Source organism: Scleropages formosus, chromosome 1 (assembly GCF_900964775.1).
Source record: "Scleropages formosus chromosome 1, fSclFor1.1, whole genome shotgun sequence".
Taxonomy (NCBI): domain Eukaryota; kingdom Metazoa; phylum Chordata; class Actinopteri; order Osteoglossiformes; family Osteoglossidae; genus Scleropages; species Scleropages formosus.
This window is the reverse complement of record NC_041806.1, coordinates 20264779-20288497: the sequence shown is the minus strand read 5'-3', so window position 1 is coordinate 20288497 and position 23719 is coordinate 20264779. Positions and strand designations below refer to the sequence as shown.

General features: G+C 40.2%; 1 protein-coding gene across 2 annotated transcripts in view; it reads right to left on the bottom strand.

The window, feature by feature from the left end:
• Window positions 1–4950: 4950 nt before the first annotated feature.
• gabrg3 (gamma-aminobutyric acid type A receptor subunit gamma3) overlaps window positions 4951–23719 on the bottom strand; it is a 134834-nt gene continuing 116065 nt past the window's right edge. Inside the window, exons 6-10 of one of the 2 annotated variants that reach the window (XM_029255208.1) lie at window positions 17145–17282; window positions 11060–11216; window positions 8719–8732; window positions 6962–7161; window positions 4951–5256 (exon numbers count right to left, since the gene is read on the bottom strand). In XM_029255208.1, coding sequence (XP_029111041.1) covers window positions 4978–5256; window positions 6962–7161; window positions 8719–8732; window positions 11060–11216; window positions 17145–17282 — 788 coding nt within the window. In that variant the 3' untranslated portion in view covers window positions 4951–4977. The remainder of the gene's footprint in view (window positions 5257–6961; window positions 7162–8718; window positions 8733–11059; window positions 11217–17144; window positions 17283–23719) is intronic. The other variant, XM_018749966.1, reaches the window with a different exon arrangement.

Here is a 23719-nt window from a genome sequence, read left to right as displayed (position 1 = left end):
TGCAGAAACAACCCTACTTACAATACAGCACAGTATCTTTTAAAAAGAACAGCTAACTCATAACTTGTGTATACACACACTTTTAGGAAAAAATGATAGATATCGTTCAAACTCTAATGACACACTGGTGATAATTTAATTTGTTGTGCATATGTCGTTAAACTCGTGGGCAGTCTGATAAGCAAAATAGTTGGACGGTAGTTTAACATTTTTATGTACTGTATAAGTTACCTTTTTGTTCAGGATTTTACCACAAAATTGATAAACATTAGAGATGTGCTTTATTCAGTACAGCCCTTGTCTTACACTTCCCAGGTAAAATCAAAGGCAGTAAAATGAAGGTTCTAAGACATAAAGGGTATGACCTAGATTGAATGCTTTTTCTTACAGAAAACAATATAATCTAAATAAATGTGCATGTAACAGGAGTCCTGTATTTATGCTTAAGGAATGTGAATATGCTTTTGTCTTAAAGAATGTGAACATGTCTCATTCTCTCTATCTCGCTGCTCACTCCATATACAGATGCTCCTCTACTTACGATGGTTTAACTTACGATTTTTTGAAGTTACAATGGTATTATCGCGCTATGCATTCGGTAGAATCCCTACTTCAAATTTTGAATTTTGATCTGTTCCCGTGCTTGTGATATGCTGTATGATACTCTCTCCCGATGCTGGGCGATGGCAACGAGCCGCAGCATCCACTCAACCACTCTCGCAGTCTCTGTATTGATCACGCCAACAAGTGTAAACAACTGCAATTGTAAACAACCGATAGAGTGTTGAAACCGTTTTTTTATTTTGTGTTGTCTCATCCCATCATGTCTACTAAATGCCCATGTGTGTCTCCAACTTAAATTTGCCCAGCGGTTGGCTACGGTAAGTGTTCTGAGCATGTTTAAGGTAGGCCAGGCTAGGCTATGATCTTCGGTAGGTGCGGTACTGTATTCTTTTTGATTTATGATTTTTCCACTTACGATGGGTTTATCGAAACATAACTCCAACGTTAGTCAAGGAGCATCTGTATACTTTTGGCTTAATTCCCCAATTGTGTCATATTTTAACTGAAAACAGAAAATAGCAATTTAGCTCTCCAGAAGCCTTTCAACAGAAGAACTAGAAACATGGATTCCAGTTCTTAGGCTAAATTCTCATTTTGCGTTTCTATGAAGTTTTTAAATGACTAGCAAAAATGCTAGATACACAAGGTCAATTAGAATAATCACATACAGTATAGAGCAGCTACAGGCTTTTTCACAGCAAAAAAACAATTCCTATTTAAAAAATTTCATTAAATATCTCCTTCTTGAATGGTGAATATGTATAATGGATTTTTATGAATTTCTTTGGTATTGTTCTCTGTTTTTTGAACTGCATCTCTTAGAATTAACACAATCCTTGTTACCATTAATAACTGAAAATTTTTATCAATTCTTGATTGATTACAACCATGGCATTTGCCCTAAAAATGGACTAATGCTGCTATTCTTTGACTATTAATTAAATTTTAGTGTTAATATTCCAATTGCTAGGAGTAGTAGCCATATGACCATTGCTTTATCTTACCAGCTGGGCTGAGTTATGGTGTCAGTTAAAGTGTCCCAAAAATTCTCAGAATTTTGAAAAAAAAACACACAAATACCTCCAAACATACCTGTTAATTTTTTAAAAAAACTACAGTTCAAAGCTAACAAATATTTATAGAAGATTCATATTCCACCAAAAGATTTTAATTAAAATACATGAAATGGATTACATTGCCCAGCTCATCTGACCTTAAAGGTTGTTAGTATCTAACTTCTAGTATGTCCTGCTTTGCCATAAAAAAGCATTACTCTCAATATACTTGGTTTCCAGTGCTTTGAAAAACAACCACATTTATGCAAATCTTAACTTGCCGGCAACCTTCTCACACTCGCTAACAATTCAATTTACACAGCAGCTGAACACTAGACAGTTTATCCAAAACTCATCAAATGCCTTTGTTTCGAGAGAATTATGTGGTTCAGTGATTTATTCATCTCTAAATGACACTTAATTCCTGTAGCTCATTGAAATGAACTCCATAAGAATGCACTTAATTTATCTCTGCTGATCTCATTCATTGTTGTACCCATGGGGGTCACCATGTGTTTTAGCTGGAAATTAGAGTGGTGACTATTACACTGTTGTCCTGCTCCGTCTTTAGGAGCACTTGACACTTTTGGACATCCAGCCAAGCTGCCTGACTGGGTGGAATTCAGGAGCTGGTAAAATTGCTGCTATGAAATTGGTGAAGTAATGACATTTCAGATTAGGTTGACCTTAAACCACCTCAGGAAACACAGAGAGACACACACTGAGACAGTAAAGGCCCATGCTGGGAAGTGCTAACTCGTTCCTTACTATGAGTGCCACCACCACCCAGTAGCACAACCTCTTAGGTCCCAAGTCATTACATGCGTCGTACAGCAAATTTCACAAAGCAGCAAATAAACCTCGAGAAGGTCACCACGGTACGGTCTGCTTCAACAGTTGTTGGCGAACACGAAAGCAGGGTAATATAGTATCGCCTTTCAGGAAGTGACAAAAGAGCATTTGAAAAGGAGAAAGTATTGATAAGCTAAAGAAGGATTATCTACGCAGTAAGGGTGATAAACTGAAGGCCTTTTGCGGAGGGAAAGTGCACAACGATCTTTGAGACAACATACATAAACTCACTGGACACTTCCTGTAATTCGTTATTAAATAAACATTTTGAGCCCACAGGACGAGAAAGGAGACCTCAAATAAACACAGCTATGAAGCTGCGAAAGTGACAAATCTGAAGCGATGGGAGGAGGGAATTACATTGTTGACAGTGATTTCGGTGCAGCCTAAGCTCATAAATTATGGTACTGTTGTTTTTTTAAATATCTACGAGCACTATGGCATGTAGGATTAGCAAAATATAACTAAAAATCCATAATTTAAGTTGATTTCATAATACTAAATATAAAGACTGCTACAAAAAAGCACTGATTTCATTTTGAATAAAGCCTTTAGTGGGTCAAAACTTTTGAGGAACTTATATCTTAATAGAATTTGCTGCTCATAGTTCCATTTAAAGACAACTGCAAGACATTAGAACATATACTGCAGTTGTCTCCATCTTCATTATCAGTGTCAGAAGGGAATATTGTACACAAAGTACTGTGTTGTTACCAAACACATGACAGGGACAGTAGGAGCTGTGTGGGAAGTGGGGAATTTGTTTGAAGAGATTTAATGGTCATAAACTCTGCCATCTAAGTGGGCAGAGGATGAATGTTTGTGACAACAAGTAGCACCTTTTTAATCTATAAAGCTGGACTTACTGTCAAATTAAAGTAATGGTCAGACCGTGTGGCAAAACTCAGGCAGTGGCACCCCAACTTCACATCAGTAGCCTTAGGTCAGGAGAGCTCTCCTATTCAGAAGGTGATGCCTGTCTTTTTTACAGTTCATGTGTCTGTTTGTTGAGAAAAAAAAAAAATTGCAACAATGTTGACTGTGAGTTTAGTTTTGGAAATAAATTATTACTTTTGTGCTTGTGTTTCCAGTTTGGTGAAACTTGTAATAGCCAGTATTTGTAGCTTTAAAACAGAAGTGTGAAATCATTTCCTATGAAAACCACAGGATCTGCATATTATGAGTTCTATCTGTTGATTAACTGATGTTCGTGTCTAGATAGAATGGGAGATCATATAGGTTTGCAAGTGTCAGCCATTTAGTAATTTTTAATTAATAGTTACCTTCAAAAGCCATGCGGTCTTTTCTTTTTTTTTTTTTTACCTAACTCTGGTAAAGAGTAAAGTACTGGGATCACTCAGTGGACTGATTGGATCTTCCATGAATGCAGTGATGAAAAATATCTAACAAAACGTTGATAACCCAATATTACATTCAAAATGAGGTGTATGACATATAATTTAATGCTTGATTTAAATTCCTAACTGTACCATGCAATTAATTAGTTTAATTGCCATTTTTACTGATTTAACTATTTTGCTGTAACTCGCTAACAATTTAAATGGGTTTATTGGAAAAGTGCAAATCTAAATGTATGTGGGTATTTGTAAATAACATACACACTACTAATATAATAATGCCAAAAATGCAATGTGCTTTTTTTCTAAGTTGCAAAGCAGAACCAAATGAATTTTCCAAGTCCTGGGGCATTTTCCCTGGTTTCTCACAGCAACTGTGCTGTGTAGTTTAAGGGTTATTCTATAGATAAATAATTTGGTGGACGGTGAGATGTAATTAAGGGTGAAGATGAGGAAACAGCAAGGACATCACCGCGAATGGCTGGGCTGATCAGCCAAAACTGGCCTCTGCTCCATTTAAAAGTTCCACAAAGCAGACGTCTATCCATCTTGATCAAGGCACTGTGGGTGGTCTGAGATGTCCTTATCTCGACCGACATGCCAGTTTTGACTGATCTTCATATAAAGATGGTTTGTGTCACACTGTAGTGCAATAACAAATCTGATATCCGCTAAGGAAATATGGGCAGGAGTTATGTTGCTGAATTCAGGAGAAAGTGGATGTCAAGGCATCATCTCTATCAAAGATGAATATTATACCTTCTTGTGAGCTGGATTATGTGAATGGCAGGCTTTTTTATGAGTATGGATTTTCCTGGTACCGAAGTACAAGGCAGATATTTCTGGTGATGAACCACCAGGAAACAATTACCTGCTCACAATAACCTCAAGTACAAGAAACCTGATCTTTACCTAATCAGGTTCCAAAGGACAAGCAGTAGTTAAGGTGTGAGTGTTTGTATGCCAAACCCTGTGATAAATAAGTACAAGATATAACTCTACCAAAGTCTTTGTAGCAAAGCGTTTTTAAGTACCATTGGTGTTATCAACAAATGTGTATCGTTATTCCCCCTTTCAGTCTTTCCTCCATGTAACACCCTTGTTAAGGAATGGCCCAAAGCCAAAGTTCTCCATGGAACGGCAGTTCATTAAAGGTAGAGATATCCCACCCAGTAGACAACGTTGAACAGCAGGAATGATGTGGGGAAGAAGACGCGGGAGTAAGCGTCCAGTTCTAGAATATCTATGTGGACTCGCCCCCGTCTCCAGGCCCCGCCCTTACACTCCTCGTAGCAGCAGAAGAAGCTCTGGCAGTCCTTGCCATCCAGGCACTCGTAGACACACGCCTCCTCAAACTCCTGCCAGTACATGGAGTTGTTCAGAGTGATGACAGTCGGGGGTGGGCCCACGTCCAGCACAGAGTAGTTCTGAAAGGGTAGGATATATGACAGCTTCAGTGGACCAATGAGGAGCGACAACTATAATAAACAGGAAAACTAGTGGGGTTATATCAGAGGATAATAATATAGCTAAGTTGCGCTGTGAGGGAAAAACACATTTGGCATAAGGGAGTGGTCTCTCGAATTAGTGAGCTGAACTTGAACTTATTGACCCGTGTGCTAAGGGAACTGTAAGCATACTACAAACACGAATCTCGTAAACATCTAGCTAGATTGCAGTTGACTCAGGGCCTGGGTTTCTGATGTCAAGGGTATCGTTTTCAGTCCCAAGAAGTGCCCCTCTTATTTAATATGAGTTGCATCAGTAAAATAAAAGACTCACTTGCATAAATAAACTAAATACAAACTGAAACTGTAACATTGTTCTGTAAATCAATTGAGATAAAACCGTTCGCTAAGGATATATACAAGAAATTCGAGAAGTGAATAGTGAAAGCTGCTTTCCTGCTCTATGCTACAGCTTCCACTCTTGTTTGCACATAGGATGTGAACAGTTATGAACAGGTTAAAGCCGTAAAATAGGACTGGGCGCCTTTGAAGCCGACAGAACTCCAAATCTAACTGTGCTCCTATCAGATGAGATTAGCCAGAGGACAGCATCTTCTCCACTCTCATTCTTTGAAAAGCTTCTGATTTTGATCCTCTTGATAGCAGTAATAATCCATTAAGACGGATAATCTACTTTTGTTTTAATTGAACTAAGCAATGCCAAAATGCCCCCCCATCCCCTTTCATTTTGAATGAAATCTCCATGCACAAGTGTTTACATTTGAAAAGAGTCAGTCTTGCAATTGCGATGAAAGGAACTCAGGAACCGTAGCAATACCTAAATGGAACAATGGACATACGCTGCAGGTTTGCTGAAGCAAAGTCGCCCAGCTGCACTTGAATTCACCTTAACGTTACAAAGTACAAAATATATTCCTTCCCTGCTTTGCCTGCAGAAGAATGTTACACATTTAATGTGGAATGTAATCCATCTTTTCAACGTACCGTTTCACAACTACACTAAGTGGTAAACTAAATACAGACGGTCCCCGAGTTATGACAGTCCGACTTACAATTTTTCAACTTTATGATGGTGTGATAGCGATACACATTCAGTAAAAACTACTTCGAATTTTGAATTTAGATTTTTTTTCCAGGCAAGTGATATGTGGTACGATACTCTCTTGTGACGCTGGGCAGCTGGGTAGTGATCTGCATCTCCCAGTCTGTATCTACGTTGTATTTTGTGCATCCATCATGTCTACAAAATGCCCATCTGCATCTCCTGCTACTGGTGAGAAGATGAGGAAGGCAATTACTCTTGAGGAGAAACTCAAGATAATTGCCCAGCATGAAGGTTGAAAACCCATAATGGCCATTGCACGTGAACTTGGACTTTTGCAATTGACAGTCTCGATTATCTTAAAGGATAAGAAGCGATGATGTTTGGTAGGTTAGGTGTATTAAATGCATTTTTGACTTATGATATTTTCAATTTACGATGGATTTATCAGAACGTAACCTCATCGTAAATCGGGGACCGTCTGTACTGGAAATACCTATTGTGAACAAAAAGCGTTCAACCACTATTGTGGTTTTGTGATTATATAAAATTGCTGGTATGGCAACATCTTGCTTCCTGTCCAAAGATATGTGTGACGTGCACCAAAAGCGCAGTCCTCACCGATCTTTTAGTCTTGCTGCAGGCTGGCTTGCGGACACTGTACGAGTAGTAATTGAGGGTGGCATATTCCATCAGGGCCGCAAACACAAACAAGAAGCATACGGTCACAAAGAGGTCCATGGCTGTGACGTAAGACACCCTAGGCAGAGACGTCCGGGCTACCGTGCTGAGCGTGGTCATGGTGAGCACAGTTGTTATACCTGGAAATTAAAACACCATCAGATGGTCAAGATACTCCATACTGCATCATGCAACATAAATTCATGCTACATCGTCTTTCACTCCTTACAAGGGTAGCTTGTTCAAGAAAAACCTTCTTGAATTCTCATAGATAAAAGATGTGATGACCACTTGTTTCAAAACTGAAAAATGTTATGCTTTGCAGACAAAACAAAATTGACACCCACTTATCCTTAAATGTCAACCAAATCCCATTAAAGTGGATATAATTATTTCAACGGTTAACATGAATTATCATAACATAACAAGGCAGTTTCCCTTTATTAATTCCTCTATAATACTGTGTGGCTGTCTACCTGAGCATGTTCAGCTTTTTCGTAACTCATACATATTATACACTTAAATGCTTGCAAAAGAGATAAACATATTTCATACTCAGTGTTTGCTTTAATTCAACCTTTAATACAAAAAACCAAACAGAACGGTAAAGACAAATCAAAGAAAGCAATGCAAATGGTTTTGTGCTCACCAAACAAACTGACATCATTTGAATAGTCCAAATGGGGCCATGATTACTGATATTATAACAGGTGAAACTCACAAACAAGGGCTAATTTGGTTGGAGGTTGAAAACTCAATGCTGCATGATCCAAACTGTAAACGTGAAGAAGAGCCCGCTCAGCTGCTGTCCTCATAAATGAGAAAAAATGCCTTGCAAACCCAACTAGAGGTATTTAATGAAATTCCTTGTAAATTTGAATTCTCAAAACCTGAGTGTGAGTGTCTCAGAAATGACTGTAGTTGAAGTAGAACGATGAATGTATGGCAATAATAGAATCCAAAAAGGGTCTAAAAGCTACAGCTTTTCCATACAGTAAAGCTTTTAGAGTATATACCCAAAAGATTACAAATTTAGTTAAGCACAGTAGAACTGAAACAAGAAAATTAATAGTCAATCAAATTTACTTGACACTTTTCTTCAAAGCAACTTCTACTGTCAAGGTATTTACAGTTTTACTGCTGGGTAATTTTACTGGAAAAATCTAGGGTAAATATGTTGATCAAGGGTATTGCAGCCGGAGATCAAACCTGTGACCTATGGGTGTAAAGGAAGCAGCTCTAACCACTACACTACCAGCTATCCCAGTGTGTTTCATGAACATATTAAAGATGAGGAGAAAAAAAATCTCAGAACTAGTAGACAGAGAAATAGTCATGACAAAATAATTTGCAGTTACATTCACCACACCAGACAGAACAGAAGTTCTGCAGATAACCTGTGCTTCACTTCTTTTCAAGTTTCTAGTTCATTTCTATTATCACAGAACTTTTTTTCAGAATCCCAGCATTTGTTATTGAAAAACGGTGCAAAGTGAAAATCCCAGTTGCTGCCACACGGCCTTCATGACATGCGTGCGGCTTCACCGACGTCTCCGCGAGGGCTCTTGAAGGGAGGGAGGGCAGAACAAAATGCTGTTTCCTGGCTGTTTCCATGGAAACAAGGGGGGGCACATCTATTTCAGGAGAGTGTTTCACACTCAGTTCGCTCCTTTGGAATTGTCGGGAGCAGAGAATACCTTCACCTGTTTGCCTGCCTCTGGCTGAGAGAGTGGCAGTTACGAAAGTATTTCAACAAAAATTCCATGGGCTTGAGGCTGTCAAGGCAAGAATTTCTGAGAAAATACAAACATTTCGAAAAAGAATAGGACAAAAAAAGGATAAATCACAAATCCCTTTTTGTAACATAAATCTCAGCCAATCAACTGCATCCCTGACACGGGTGGGAAAAATGTGTGACACATGGAATGTCAGGAAACAAAATGATGATACACTGCTTATCACTCTTCCAGTTATTCAAGTAACTGATGCATTTCTCCAAATCAGTTCACAATGTTAAGATACCTACAATTATTTACTCATTGATGGGTAACTTGTATTTGAGTATTTTTCAGGGTAAGTACGTTGCTCAAGAGTACTACAGCTGGATGTGAGATTCAAACCAGCATTCGTTGGGGCCAAAGGCAAGAGCTCTAACCACCTCTCTACCCTGCCTTATTTGGATGTGGGGAATGGACCAGTAATCTCATATGGGAGGACTATCAAGAGGCCCGCAGCCTGCTCCTTATAGCAAATTCCACACCGGTAGCCATTAAGACTCCAAAGGAGTTTCCTGGAATGTCAGTGTCCCTTAGAAGTGAGCCGACACAGGGTCCATCGCTGGCTGTGACAGTCACCTCCCTCCCTCACCCATCGGCACCATGTGTGTTGACATTTTACCTGTTACCTCACCCGGTGCCCTCTTATCTCGTCTTTTCCTCTGTGCACCGAGTTGATTAAAAGTGGCGTGTGAAAAGAGAATATCAGTTTTCCTTTCTCCTTGTGTTACACACATAATGAGTTCCTTTGTCTGAGCAAATATTACCATTCCACCCACCTTTGTCCCCTGGAAGCTACCATCTCTGTGACAAAACAGAATTTGCTCTGTTTGTTCAATGGTTGAACTGATGGTTACGTTCTACCATCATTCTAAAGTCTTGATGTGAAATGTCCTCGAAAATTCCTCACACTGAATGCCTTGTGGTCTGTAAATAAAGTCTCTGTGAGCGGTTTATACAGATGGTGCCCGACTCACGATGCTGTTACGTTCCACGAAACCCACTGCAAGTTGAAAATTTCGTAAGCTGAAAAATGCATTTAATACACCCAGTACACAGCTCTGCATGGCAGACTGGGAGATGCGTATTGCTGTGGCTACCCAGCATTGCGAGAGAGAATTGCACCGCATATCGTTTGCTTAGGAAAACAATCAAAATTCAAAATATGAAGTATGGTTTCTACTGAATGCGTATTGCTATCGCACCATCGTAAAGTTGAAAAATAGTAAATTCAACCATCGGAAATCAAGGAGCTTCTGTAGTATCAAGTATGTATGTGTTACTCTAAAGCTGGTACCAAAGATGATGGTCTTTTTCCTTTTTTCCAATCTTACACCTAAATACTAATCAAACCCATGTCAGGGTACAGATTTGGGCTGGAGTTTCCTACAAGTTATATGCTTATTTGAAAAAATTAGTCTATAAAAAAATTTAAAAAGAGTAATACTTTGAAAATAAGGAACTGGGGAAAAATACACACATTGCAGGAAATGATGGAAGACTCAGAGAATAAAATATGCAAAACTATTGTAATTCAAGGATTAACCTAAACACGGTCCAAACAGCATTTCATTTTCATTTCAGTTCTATGCTTTATGTAATTTAAAATAGCATATAAAACCATTCACATCTTTGCCTTTTTAAGAAATACTGTATGCATTCATAGTGGTATGATACTTATTGCCAGCGGGAGCCGAGACTGGTTTATGTTTCTAGAGTGAACAGCGAATTGGAGTCGATAGTATATGGCCAGTTCCATTCCCTCAGCTTGCCAAAATGTGAAGATAACAACCAAATCACATAAATTCCAGAAGATTCCACTGAGATTAAATGATGGAAAACAACCAACAGAAACAACACAAAAGCTCATAAAATGATGAAAAAAAAGAACCGAAAGCAATTACCTTCACCCACACGTTCCATGAGACTGCACAGAGACGATGTGATTAAAAAAGAAGCATAAAGACAAAATAAATAAATTAAGTAAACAAAATGAGAAACAGGTTTGGTAAGTGACAATGACAATAACAAACTAAAGTAAAATGCAGAAAAAAAAAAAATTGAGCAAAGCGTTTATGAACTAAAAGATGAACGAGAATTCAGAAACTAAATGCTAAATTTCATCATGGAAAATCATATAAAGAAAGTGTATCTCTCCTGTTCAGCACTTTGGGTTAAGCTGCTCTCCAGTACAGTATGATCACAGAAACAAGAAATATTTTTAAGAGACCTCTCCATCTTTCTAACGTAAGTCCTCACAGACTTACCTAGAGCAGTTCTGGCTGGAGTGGCATCTTTCTTGATCCAGAAGGAGACCCAGGACAAGACCACAGTGAGAATGCAGGGGATGTAGGTCTGGATGGTGAAGTAGCCCATTCTTCTGCTTAGATCAAAGTACACCGTCATCACCACATAGTCTCCTAGGAAAGTTCAAGAGACAAAAAGTTTGGACCACCATACATCTTGTTTGACCTGGGTTCGAAGGCTTCACCTCATCATAGCAAGAGGTTTTATCTCCTGACTTAAAGGGTCAAGTGCACAGCAAGGAAACCAATCAAACTCCAGAGGGTCAAGAGTCCACTGCTATGATGTTTCCTTTACGTTTTATTTATGGATTATATTTTTTTGCATTCAGTCTTCATGTATAAAACTGGGAAAAACAAAAGTGCAAACAACAGTGTTCAAACCCATCAATACAAACTACTACAGTTCAAAAATCATCAGTGAGGAATAATGTGTTCAGAAACATAAAGAAATGTAATTAGGTAAATAATTATGTAAATAATACCTTTTTTTTCCTTTAGAGAAAGATATTCGTGGTTAATTTTTGGGTTGCCTTGGGATGGTCACTGTCGCTTCTTTATGTTGGTATTGCTATAAGTACCGGTTCATTTCAAAACAGACAACACCTTGAAACACACATTTTCAGAACCACTTGTCCCATACGGGGTCACGGGGAACCGGAGCCTACCCGGTAATGCAGGGCGTAAGGCCGGAGGGGGAGGGGACACACCCAGGACGGGATGCTAGTCTGCCGTAAGGCACCCCAAGCGGGACTCAAACCCCAGACCCACCAGAGAGCAGGACCCAGTCTAACCCACTGCGCCACAGCACCCCCCGTCACCTTGAAACAAATTCTTTTAAATAATTGTTTTCCTTGATGGTCCTCAGCTTGAAACAAGTTGACGGTCCTCTTGCTGGGCATCCCATGCAACCACATGTACTTGAGCTTTATTAATACACCTTTCTGTTTTTCACCAATGGGGGTGCGGTGGCGCAGTGGGTTGGACCGCAGTCCTGCTCTCCGGTGGGTCTGGGGTTCGAGTCCCGCTTGGGGTGCCTTGCGACGGACTGGTGTCCCGTCCTGGGTGTGTCCCCTTCCCCCTCCGGCCTTACGCCCTGTGTTGCCGGGTAGGCTCCGGTTCCCCGTGACCCCGTAAGGGACAAGCGGTTCTGAAAATGTGTGTGTGTGTGTGTGTGTGTGTGTGTGTTTTTCACCAAAGTCTCAGTACTATGACATATGTTTATGCTTGTAGTAGGATGTAATAAATGAACAGAAGAGCTGGGGTTCTCAGCTATGAGCTAAGAACCTCTCAGATAAATTAATACTATTTAGCAAATCTGTACCTTATTACATTAGTGGATATCTTTGCTTAAACTTTGGCAGCTGTACTGAAAATTACAAGTCATTGCAAATGCCTAAACCAGTAACCAGTCAGTCAGTCAGTCAGTTTCCTCCTGCTTTTCCTGGAGAGGGTTGTGGTGGCAGCAGGCTGAGCAGGCAAACCCAAACCTTTACTCCCTCAGCAACAGCCTCTGGGTTCTCCTGGGAGATCCCCAGGCATTCCCAAGCCAGATGAGAGATATAATCTCTCCAAAGTGTTCTGGGTCTGCCCTGTAGTCTCCTGCTGGAATAGTCCCAGCAGCAAATATTTACCAGGGGACATTCGTACGACATGCTCTAAACACCTCAACTGACTTTGCTTGATCCAAGGCTCTCAAGGGGCCCTGTCGTCCTCACCCTGTCATGGATAGTGAGCCAAACAATCCTGTGGAATAACCTCATTTTGGCTGCTTTTATCCACAATCTCTTTCATCTGGTCATTATCCAAAGCTCATGGGCACAGGCAAAACTGGAAGTGTATACTGAGTGGTGAACCAAGAGCTCTGTCCAAAGGCTCAGCTTTTGCATCACCACCCCAACTTGAGATGATGGATATATGTGAAATATACCTATCCATGCAGGCCTTTTTGGTCCCCAGTATATGCCGTAAAATCATTTCCAGTCATCCTTTCTAAGGACAAAACCAAAAACAAAACCAAGCCCAGTGTGGGCTGCAGAGCACCAGCTCCCCAAGGCAAAACTAAGCTCTATTCGGATAGACTGAATGGGTACAACTGATAATCAACAGCTGACACATAAAAAAATTCTCCCCAAAGCAGAGTAGCTCACTAACACCTTTACATTTGAGAGGAAGCTATAAACCAACACACACACACACACACACATTTTCAGAACCGCTTGTCCCATACAGGGTCACGGGGAACCGGAGCCTACCCGGTAACACAGGGCGTAAGGCCGGAGGGGGAGGGGACACACCCAGGACGGGACGCCAGTCCATCGCAAGGCACCCCAAGCGGGACTCGAACCCCAGACCCACCGGAGAGTAGGACTGCGGTCCAACCCACCGCGCCACCGCACCCCCTACTTATAAACCAACAGTGAATCCAAAATTTTTTTTTTTTCGATGACCTCTGTGTGGCTTTGCTGTGTTTTGTTTTATTGCCTTGTACTTAAACATCCATAATGTGTTTCCCAGGGAGGTTAGAAATCTGGAAAAAAAAAAATCTTGCCTGTCCTTGTCTTCATAAATACTTTCTTCAGAAATAGCTCATGTGATCCCTATGCTCCTGACTAGGAATACAATCTCCCGGCCACATATCCCTATTCTTGCAAACCTTCCCATGCCAGTGAAATCCAAAGAGTGAGGATACATGCTGAGACCCATCCAAATGAAGCTATTTTGTGGTCCGTGGTGGTTTGAAAACCCACAAAGCAATTAATCTGGCATAAGGAGATTCACTTGTCCAGTCACCAGCTGGCAGATGTCCCTCACATGCCGCGATAGCAGCAAGGGGTATGGCGATGCGGCCGAAGCAAATCAAGATTAAACAGATAGCGCTTTGCCTCAGAGATGAGGTCCCATTACTCTTTTTTTAACAGCTCATATTACCAGCAGCACTTTGTCAGCAATGGTGGAAAGTGTTGTGGTGGAGTTGCATTTATTTAACACTTTTCTCTAAAGCAACTTACAATGTTAAGCAACTGATAATTATTCACCCATTTATATAACTGGGTAATTTTACTGGAGCAGTTCAGGATAAGTACCTTGCTCAAGGGTATTACAGCAGTAGGTGAGATTTGAACCAGCAACCTTAGGAGCCAAACACAGAAACTGTAATCCCTACACTATCAGAACTGACATAACCCTTCCTTGTGAGGACCAGTAAAGCTGAAAGGTAAGAGGAAATTCCAGAAGGTTCTTCAGAAGTCCAAGGATGGACTCAGAAACATCAAACTGACAAAGACATCAGAGTCTAACTCCATTCTATTGTGCTATTTAAGCTTTGGTTCTTATTAAAGCTTTTTTTTTAAACTAAGGATGAATTCTACCTGCCATTTTGCAAAGACACAAACTCTTTCACCCCTCAGCTCAATTTTTTTTCTTTTTTAGCTCTTACTGATGACAAAGAGGACCATTCATTTAACATTTATTCATTATTCAACAATCATTCTAAACCAGTGAGTCTTATGCCACTCTAAAATATAAAAGTTTTATTTTACCTTTACTACATTAAAAAACACAGGTATTTTATTCATCGCCTACTACTATGTGTTTCCTTGATATAAAACATATACTTCCTACTTGCTGCTTCTCATCACACTGACATGCTCAAAAGTCTACATCCTTCGAAAGGACAAATATCACAATGTAAATACTGCATTCAACACTATTATTTTAATCATCGATTCCTTTAGCTGACGGTTTTCCCGAAAGCGAGTTACAATTATTAAGGGGGTCATTTTTGTGGAGATCTTCAGGGAAAGTACCTTGATGAAGGGCTCTATAGCAGGCTGAGGGTTCAAACATCGGTTTGTGATGCTATGCATCTCAATCAGCAAAGTCTCTGAATGCAGAGAGTAACACACAATAGGCCGTGCTTTTCTGAACTGTATTTCTTAATATCGTAAACGTTTGCAAGCCAAACGAACACAGTACGTTTGTCTACGGTGTAGCCTGCCTTGCACTCTATGTTTTCAGGACGGACTCTGGACCTCTGCAGACCTGCATTAGATGTTGATAAAGGATGGATTTTATGCTATGAATTAATGTTTGGTATTTTTGGGACAAACCTCTTTGGGGATAGCTAGTAGCATAGTGGTTAGAGCTGCTGCTGCTTTGGAAACCAAAGGTTACAGTTTTGATCCCAGCTACAGTACCCTTGAGTAAGGTATGTACCTTAAATTGCTCTAATAAAATTACGCAGCTGTATAAATGGGTAAGTTGCTTTGGAGAAAAGTATCAGCTGAATTAATATATGTAATACTTCTTTTATTCTATTTAATATAATATATGTAAAACTTCTTTCTTTTATTATAACTTCTTCTGTTATGCCATCATTTTGGTATTCTAATTAATTTTAGGTGTCATATTTTCTGTCCAGGAAGCAATTATTTTTTTCCAAAAGATGGTAATTTGTTCCTTGAACAACAGGAATTTGTCTACATGATTTCACCGAACAAATAATGGTTATGATGTTTGCAGTTTCATTTGTTTATCCATGTCTAACATGCATTGAAACTGTTCATCAGATATCCTTGTTTTCTTTTCACATGTTTGTGACTTACGTTGAGTTTTAGCAAGGCTCTATATAATTTCTAGCTTTCTGTTATTTAATCACTCTTCCAGAAAAGTTGCACTTTGTGTTCTACAGTATGTTCAACCATGAAAAATACACAGCTCAGTACCAGCCGTGGTCCTTTTTGCTGCTTTCATAATGTATTCAGCTGGATTTTCACATGTATCTGAGTTGTGCACTATCTGCAGATTAAGCTGTTACTTACAGTCAGAGTAAATTTCTATCTGAATATCTTTTCATATTTAATTTAACCAAGCATTATTTCAGCATTTTTCATCATAAATCATTTTAGAAAGTCCTTCTGGCTAAATAGCAATTTTTATCCCCATTTTGTTGGAATTTCATTTCGTAACTTCTGCCATACTTAAATTAAGATTGTAGATCACACAACTAGACTGACATTTATAATAATAAAATTGGAATAGCACATTTTGTTTACCAAGTTCTTCATTACTCGTACTTGTATGTGTTTCACTTCTTTTGCTGTATATTCATGTAAATGATTGCATAATAATTGCTGACAGAACATCTTTCTAATAGCACAACTGGATAAAAACCGAATTAGGCTGCTGCAAAACTTACTTAATATCCTAAAACTGTATATAATTAAACTGTTTTACTGGCTAGTGACATATTCTCCAACACGTTCAATGTATATAAAAGTATTTTCATTCTACCCTAAACTACAACTCCAGGTATTCCCATTATCAGGAATAGTGCAAGTGTTTTCCTGCTTTGTTGACTTTTTAGGGCGAACAAAACTGTAGTTCTGTACTTCAATTAATATAAGATAGCTAATGAGGTATACCTCTGTTATGATGTTGCAATAATACCAGACAGACTGATACCCCACAGTCCAAGAGCAGTTTAGCATGACTAATCCACTGGACCTCTGGATGTCTCCGCAGTGCTTGATTTGTAAGGTGAAGATACTACCCCATCATGCCACTTCATAACCTCAAAATTACTCTCAGTAAAAACCTGAGCTACTAAGTGCAGAATTCCATATATTTTTTCACATGATAAATTGCCACTACAACTCATTTTCAACAGCTGAAAATGCCATTTCCTCAAATCAGGATTAACCTTAATGTTCAGTCAGATTATGTTAAATATCTTTCTATCTTTCTTTCCTTGCTTGTTTGGGCATTTTAGAGTTACAGGAGACAAATGCATAAACACATCTGTTTTTGATACAAGCTTTTCACTGCAAAACACATCAGAATACAGTTGTGCAAAATGCAACTTAATACCAAGTCCTAGTCTTTCAATGACAGGTGACATTTCTGTGGTATTTAAATAGAATGTCAGCACGCTTGTATTTTCTAATAACCATTATTATAGCAATCGCAATAACAATGATTATTAACACGCTTTTACAAAAGTACAGTTTGTTGCGGTGATAAATGGACCCGGGCCCTTATTACCTGCAGTAGTTTTCACAATGTCAGTCGTGTTTCGCAATCCCATGAAGTCAAACTGATAGAGTCGCCAGGATTTCTGGTCTGCTGCTTCCACTGAATTCTTCCTCCACTTGTAAATCATCTCGTCCCGAGGGTATCCATCTATAATCACAAAGAGTATTTGCCGTGACCCAGGGAGCCATTTTCGCAAAATTTTCCACCTTCTCACCATCCCAAACTCCTCCACAAGCTCCAGCACACCCAAAGGTTTACAGAATCAACACTTGTTTTGCACTCTCACATCTGCTAATGAAAATCCCTCTGCCTTAGCCTTTGGAAATGAAGATGGAGGAGGGATGGGGGGAGTAAATGAAAGGCTTGATTTGATGCCGAGTTTAATCCATCATGATACTAGAGGCTGACCTCCGCTCCCCTCCAGACTGGGCTGAACCCCACACAGGTCAGAACTGAATGCATGGTGCTGCATGACAATGTTTGAGTCAGATGTCCAAACCAGCTGACCTCAACCCACCAAAAGACTGCTCCCCCAAGGAGTAATACCGCATAGATACAGAGTCACCGGAAATCACTGGTAGCAGGAAAGGGCAACACATTAAACAGTGGTTAAGGATGCAGCCATATAACTCGCTGGCTGACCATCCAAGTCCCATGAGGGATTTGGTCCATTCTGTCCTTGAACGAGATACATACCCTGAAATGCTCTAGTAAACTTCCAAAGCCACAGAGATGAATGAAAGCATAAGTGAATGTGGAGAAAGTCTCGGCAAACAACGAAGCAATAATGTCAGCAATATTTTACAATGCATTCTTGGAAAATGTTAAAACAAGTGGAACTATTGTGTGGGGCTGAAAACTCCAGTGAATGGCTCAATGGAGCTGCAAAGAAAATGATTCTCAGAGCATAAAGAGTGGATTGAGGACTGCTGTAATAGACTTTCTGTAAACCCCACTGCCCCCATTGTTTACCCTATTAATTAGAATTACAGCATAATTAAATTTCTTAACAAACGCAGCAATTAATCCTATTGATAGGAAAAGAAAAGATAATCAATTTCAATAGCATTTTAAGGCAACAGGCATTCAATTAACATGGTAAACATATTAACTTTGGAGCTTGACAGTTTCCCAAATGCCACTTGTTTGCAAACATTTCTGATGCAAGAATGGAATTTTCATTTGCTCACCATCAACGTGCATTGGACAAGCTGCTACTGATAATGAACCCACACACACATTTTCAGAACCGCTTGTCCCATACGGGGTCACGGGGAACCGGAGCCTACCCGGCAACACAGGGCGTAAGGCCGGAGGAGGAAGGGGACACACCCAGGACGGGACGCCAGTCCGCCGCAAGGCACCCCAAGCGGGACTTGAACCCCAGACCCACCGGAGAGCAGGACTGCGGTCCAACCCACTGCGCCACCGCACCCCCCTGATAATGCCCATGAATTAATATATTAATATTAATACTTCTTTACTATGTTACATCTAATAGTTTTCCACTTGGAAATATTCTAGTTTACTCTAATAAACCACGCAGGATCAGTGGTATCAGAATCAGAATCAGAATCAGAACGAGCTTTATTGCCAAGTATGTTCGCACATACAAGGAATTTGTCTTGGTGACAGGAACTACCACAGCACAGACAGAATGACAGTGACAAGACACAGATGAGAAGATAGAGTATGTGAGCAAGGGATAAAAAATATTTAAAAAATATAAATATGAACTATATGAATATATAAATATAAGTATGAACATATGTCTGACAGTCAAATTTGGCACATTATCCAGCTCAGATAGAGGACACTGACACCTAATATGACTGCGTGTACAGGTTGTGCTAGAGAAAGGCTTTTGACTTATGATGATTATGGTTCATGATGAGATCTGACCCCCTACAATGACTGCACTGGTTACTTTCTGCCATGGCTGATTTGGGTTCTTCTGAGCCTAATTCAGATTTTTAGAATCTGAGGTGTAACAGTGTATAAACATGCTGTATATGAATAGGAATTTGCTTTAAAGTGTTTGCTCCATCATTTTTAATGTACACAAAGTAGGAAAAAATCTGCTCGATTTAGACGGATCATCAAAAGGTTTTAAGGTGAAAGTATTTCACTTCTGAAATTAAAGGAATGACGTCAAGGCGAGTGCTAATACACACATAGTTAAGCTCAAGGTGCCCTTTGTTGCTCTTTTATTGTGACATTTTACATTTATTCCTTGCTCTTCATGAACACGGAGCCACTCCTTTTAAATAAACTTGGAGGATAATTCTTTTGGTCGAACCACTGTAATGTTAACCTGATCTGATACAGTCTCTGTGATTAGAGGACACTTTTCACTGAAATAACAATCTATATACTGTATAAACGTTAAAGGTGTTTAATCCACTTAAGGCATAATCTCTCATTTCCCCTGCTGCTTCCATGCAAAACTTAGTTCAACTTTGAAAGTTCCACGGCTTCACAGGGAATCTAATTCAAACAAACAAAAAAATGGCTGTCGCCATGGGAACAGGGCCAGTGTCCAATGACATCAGCCGGAGAGAAGCGAAGGAACCGGTCAGGGGAGTGAACGCATGCTGTCTTCCTGAGTCACCACTGAGTTCATGGGTGAGATGGAATGTGATGTAATTTCAATTTTAATGGTCTACACAGACAGCAAAGTCTTATCACCACAAATTGCTAAGCAGTTTTTAGAATTTATGGTACCAAGCCTGTTATTGATTTACCAAAGAATATGCAGCACTCTCAGTCCCCGGTCACCCATCCTCAGCTATGCATCATTCTCTATCATCTATAACATACTTTCGTGTCTCCATTCAGTTTTTTCTTCAAAGTGAGATTTGAATAGTATACTGATAACCTCACTGTCGTCACCTACGGGGCATGAACACTCTGTACACCCCAGCAAGAGTGCTGAGCTTATCCATCTATGGATTCTTGGTGATTCCACACCTGAGATGTCCAAAACAAAAAGTCCATAGGATCTCAGTTTGGTTCTGATGTGGTGCAATGAGCTCCCTCTGCCCCTCAGAATTGCCGAATCCATCTCAGCATTCAAGAGGAATGTCAAAATGCATCTCTTTTGGACTCTCTTCTCCCGGGTTTTCCTAACTGCTTCAGTATGACACCATCTAACTGTGTGCCTGCCTACGTAACTCCGTGTCTCTTGTGAGATGTACTTTGGTTTACACTACGAATCAAATAAATGTATATATATTATAAAAGTAATGTAATTCATATGAACTGCTCCCTCAAAAAGGTGGGGGGGGCACAGTGGCACAGGGGTGCAGTGGCGCAGTGGGCTGGACCGGGTCCTGCTCTCTGGTGGGTCTGGGGTTCGAGTCCCGCTTGGGGTGCCTTGCGGTAGACTGGCGTCCCGTCCTGGGTGTGTCCCCTCCCCCTCCAGCCTTACGCCCTGAGTTGCCAGGTTAGGCTGCGGTTCCCTGCAACCCCGTATGGGACAAGTGGTTCAGAAAGTGTGTGTGCGCTTACTCCACAGAGGCTTTGAAGGTTACTTCATGCCACCATTAACTCCTTCATCCCTTTGTGACCTTACAACAGCGATGCGGAGTGTCACTACAAACATTAAACATGTATGTAGGGGTTGAGCAGGCCAGCCTAATATATTTTACATGTTCTTTCTCTGACATATCCTGCTGGGAAAATGTCAGTGGCAGAAGATCTTTAATATAAGCAACAAATTAAAGTTTCTTAAAACAAAAAAAAAAACAAGGAAAAGCGGCACAATATGTTTTGAACAGTGCGCAATGAAAGGAAGTTTATGTGCGTGGTGCAAACCAAAATGGACTCTGTAATAGATAATGGAACAACCCAGATGAATTTTGGCAGGTTTATAAACCCTTTTCCTAAGTTCCTCTAGACTTTGACTCTCTCTCAAATATCTGTCTTTGTTTCCCTCTGTGAAAGAAAAAAAAAACTTTCCTTCTGGTACAGTTACAGGTTTCATTTTCCCCATTGCTTACATTATGGGGGCTATGTATCTGGACACAGTAACCTTGACTGGCAAAATCTAAAAATGATATATGTGGACTTACTACATGAACAGGCACTGCAATCTTAGGCTGAGCAAACAAAACCGTACAATGAAATTGTCTGGTCACAGATGTGCACATTTACGTTTATATTTACATTTATTTGTTTTGCAGACGGGGTGCGGTGGCGCAGTGGGTTGGATCACAGTCCTGCTCTCCAGTGGGTCTGGGGTTCGAGTCCCGCTTGGGGTGCCTTGCGGCGGACTGGCGTCCCATCCTGGGTGTGTCCCCTCCCCCTCTGGCCTTACGCCCTGTGTTGCCGGGTAGGCTCCGGTTCCCCGTGACCCCGTAAGGGACAAGCGGTTCTGAAAATGTGTGTGTGTGTGTGTTTTGCAGACACTTGTCTCCAAAGTGACGCTCATCTCAGCAAACAATACAAAGTGCATCACACATAATAACTAGATCACTAATTTCTCTATCTCTGAGAGAGACAAGAGACACAGCCCACAGCTCGATCTCACATTTATGTAAGTGAATATTGTAAAACACTTGCATGCATTTACATTTATTATTCATTTTTATATTCATTAATTTGTCTGCATGCTGGTTTTTGTTGCACTTATTTACTCTAAGTGGGGGTACAGGAGAGGTCAGCAAATGTTTCACTGTGAATGGTTACCAGCATGTAGCGGAAGAGTCCATTGAAGAGACCATATTCTAACTTGTGCATGAAATATGCAAAGTTCTGAAACATAAGGCAGAGGGTGTGGTGGTGCAGTGAGTTGGACTGGGTCCTGGTCTGTAGTGGGTTTAGGGTTCAAGTCCCCCTTGGGGTGCCTTGCGATGGACTGGCATCCTGTTCTGGGTGTGTCCCCTCCCCCTCCAGCCTTGTGCCCTGTGTTGCTGGGTTAGGCTCTGGCTCCCCATGACCCTGTATGGGACAAGTGGTTTCAGATGGTGTGTGACAAATGTAAGAAAATTATCTCCCATCTACTGGCCACCAGCCAAGACAAGCAGGCCAATACTGGTGATGGTGCACCACCTTGAGACTAATTAGTCACATACTTGGAATTAATTACATTTTGCTGTAATTGCTTAATTAAAAGCTCTTATTTCTAGTGATAAACCTGGAAAAACCAAGGAAGGCAATACGTTTGAGGCACAGGGTCATTCAGCCCTCCACCATGCCCCCCCCCCCCACAGTTTCAGTTTAAATAAAAGAAAAAACAAAGAAATCATAAAAGGAACAATTACTCAAAGTGGCAAACCAAATACACAAACCTCCCACAATACCCTTACTATAAAAAATTTTAATATGCACATCTTAATTTGGAAAGGTCACTTCAGCTTTCAGCAGCACATATGAAGCGCAGCAGGTAGTGTAGAGGTTGAGGACAAAATAAGAAAAAAAACATAACCTGAAGGGTTTTGTTTCAGAGGAGGTCTTAGCTCTGGACTCTTGAGAATGGTACCGAATCCGAATTACTCCACTATAATATCCAGCTGCATAAAGACTAGATGTGCTGGCTAGGCCACAGGATAATAGCATCTGTCTTTAGACACGTGAGAAAAATGGAAAAGTCAGAGTGTTGTACTTTAAAAGACGACCCTTTAGAAACAGTCAGTTTGGAATATCGAAAAACTGGACAAGGAAGTGATTTATTCCATTATTTCTTATTTGAAAGAATTCCCGTTCATTTCAAGCCCATTCCAAATTCGCCCGAAAAGCCCTTAAATGATCCTTAATATCATTAAAAAAAAATTTAACAGCTGAAAACAAATCATATAATTATTGACAAAATTATACATTAAATACATTTTGTAAAAAGATTTCACAACGCAAATTTGCTATGATAGTGTGCATGGACTGGCTTGAGGTCTGGCTTGAAATTATTCATTTATTTTAATGTACATATACACAAAGGCTGAATGAATAATTTCAAAAGCGCCTCAGTTTATTGCGCCCGAGCAAATGTCACAGAGCTGTACTAGATGCGGCGGGCTGTAAAAATGGCAAATCCAGACTGATGAGTGTTCGGTTTGGATTTCTGTGACTCTAAACAGGAAGCACAGTGGTCAGAGCCATTGCCTTGTGATCGGAAGCTCCCAGCATCCAGTACCGCTCCAGCTGTAGTACCCTTCAACAAGGCACTTACCCTAAATTGCTCCAGAAAAAATATACTCAGCTGTATCACTGAGTAAAATAAATATAAGTAGCTTAGTGCACAACTGCCTGGAAACTGCCTTGGCCAAAAGTGTCAAATAAAAAAAAAAAAAAAAATTGTAAATGCTTTACTTGAAAATGTCAGGTAGACAGTTTCTGTCCTTTGTTCTTGGGTGAGTTGACGGTTTCTCCCACCAGCTTTCAGTCGCTGTGTGAAGAACACATTTGTTAAAAATAAAACAAGTGTGTCATACTCTAACATTTACGGATTTTTTTAGTGTTTCGTAATAAAAGCATTCAGTACCCTGCATTGCAGGAGACACTTGTATTTTTAATGTATTCTCTCTGTAGAATACAGTACAGGAGCTTTTGAAAATCGCTATTCAATCCAAAACACTACTGCTCACTGC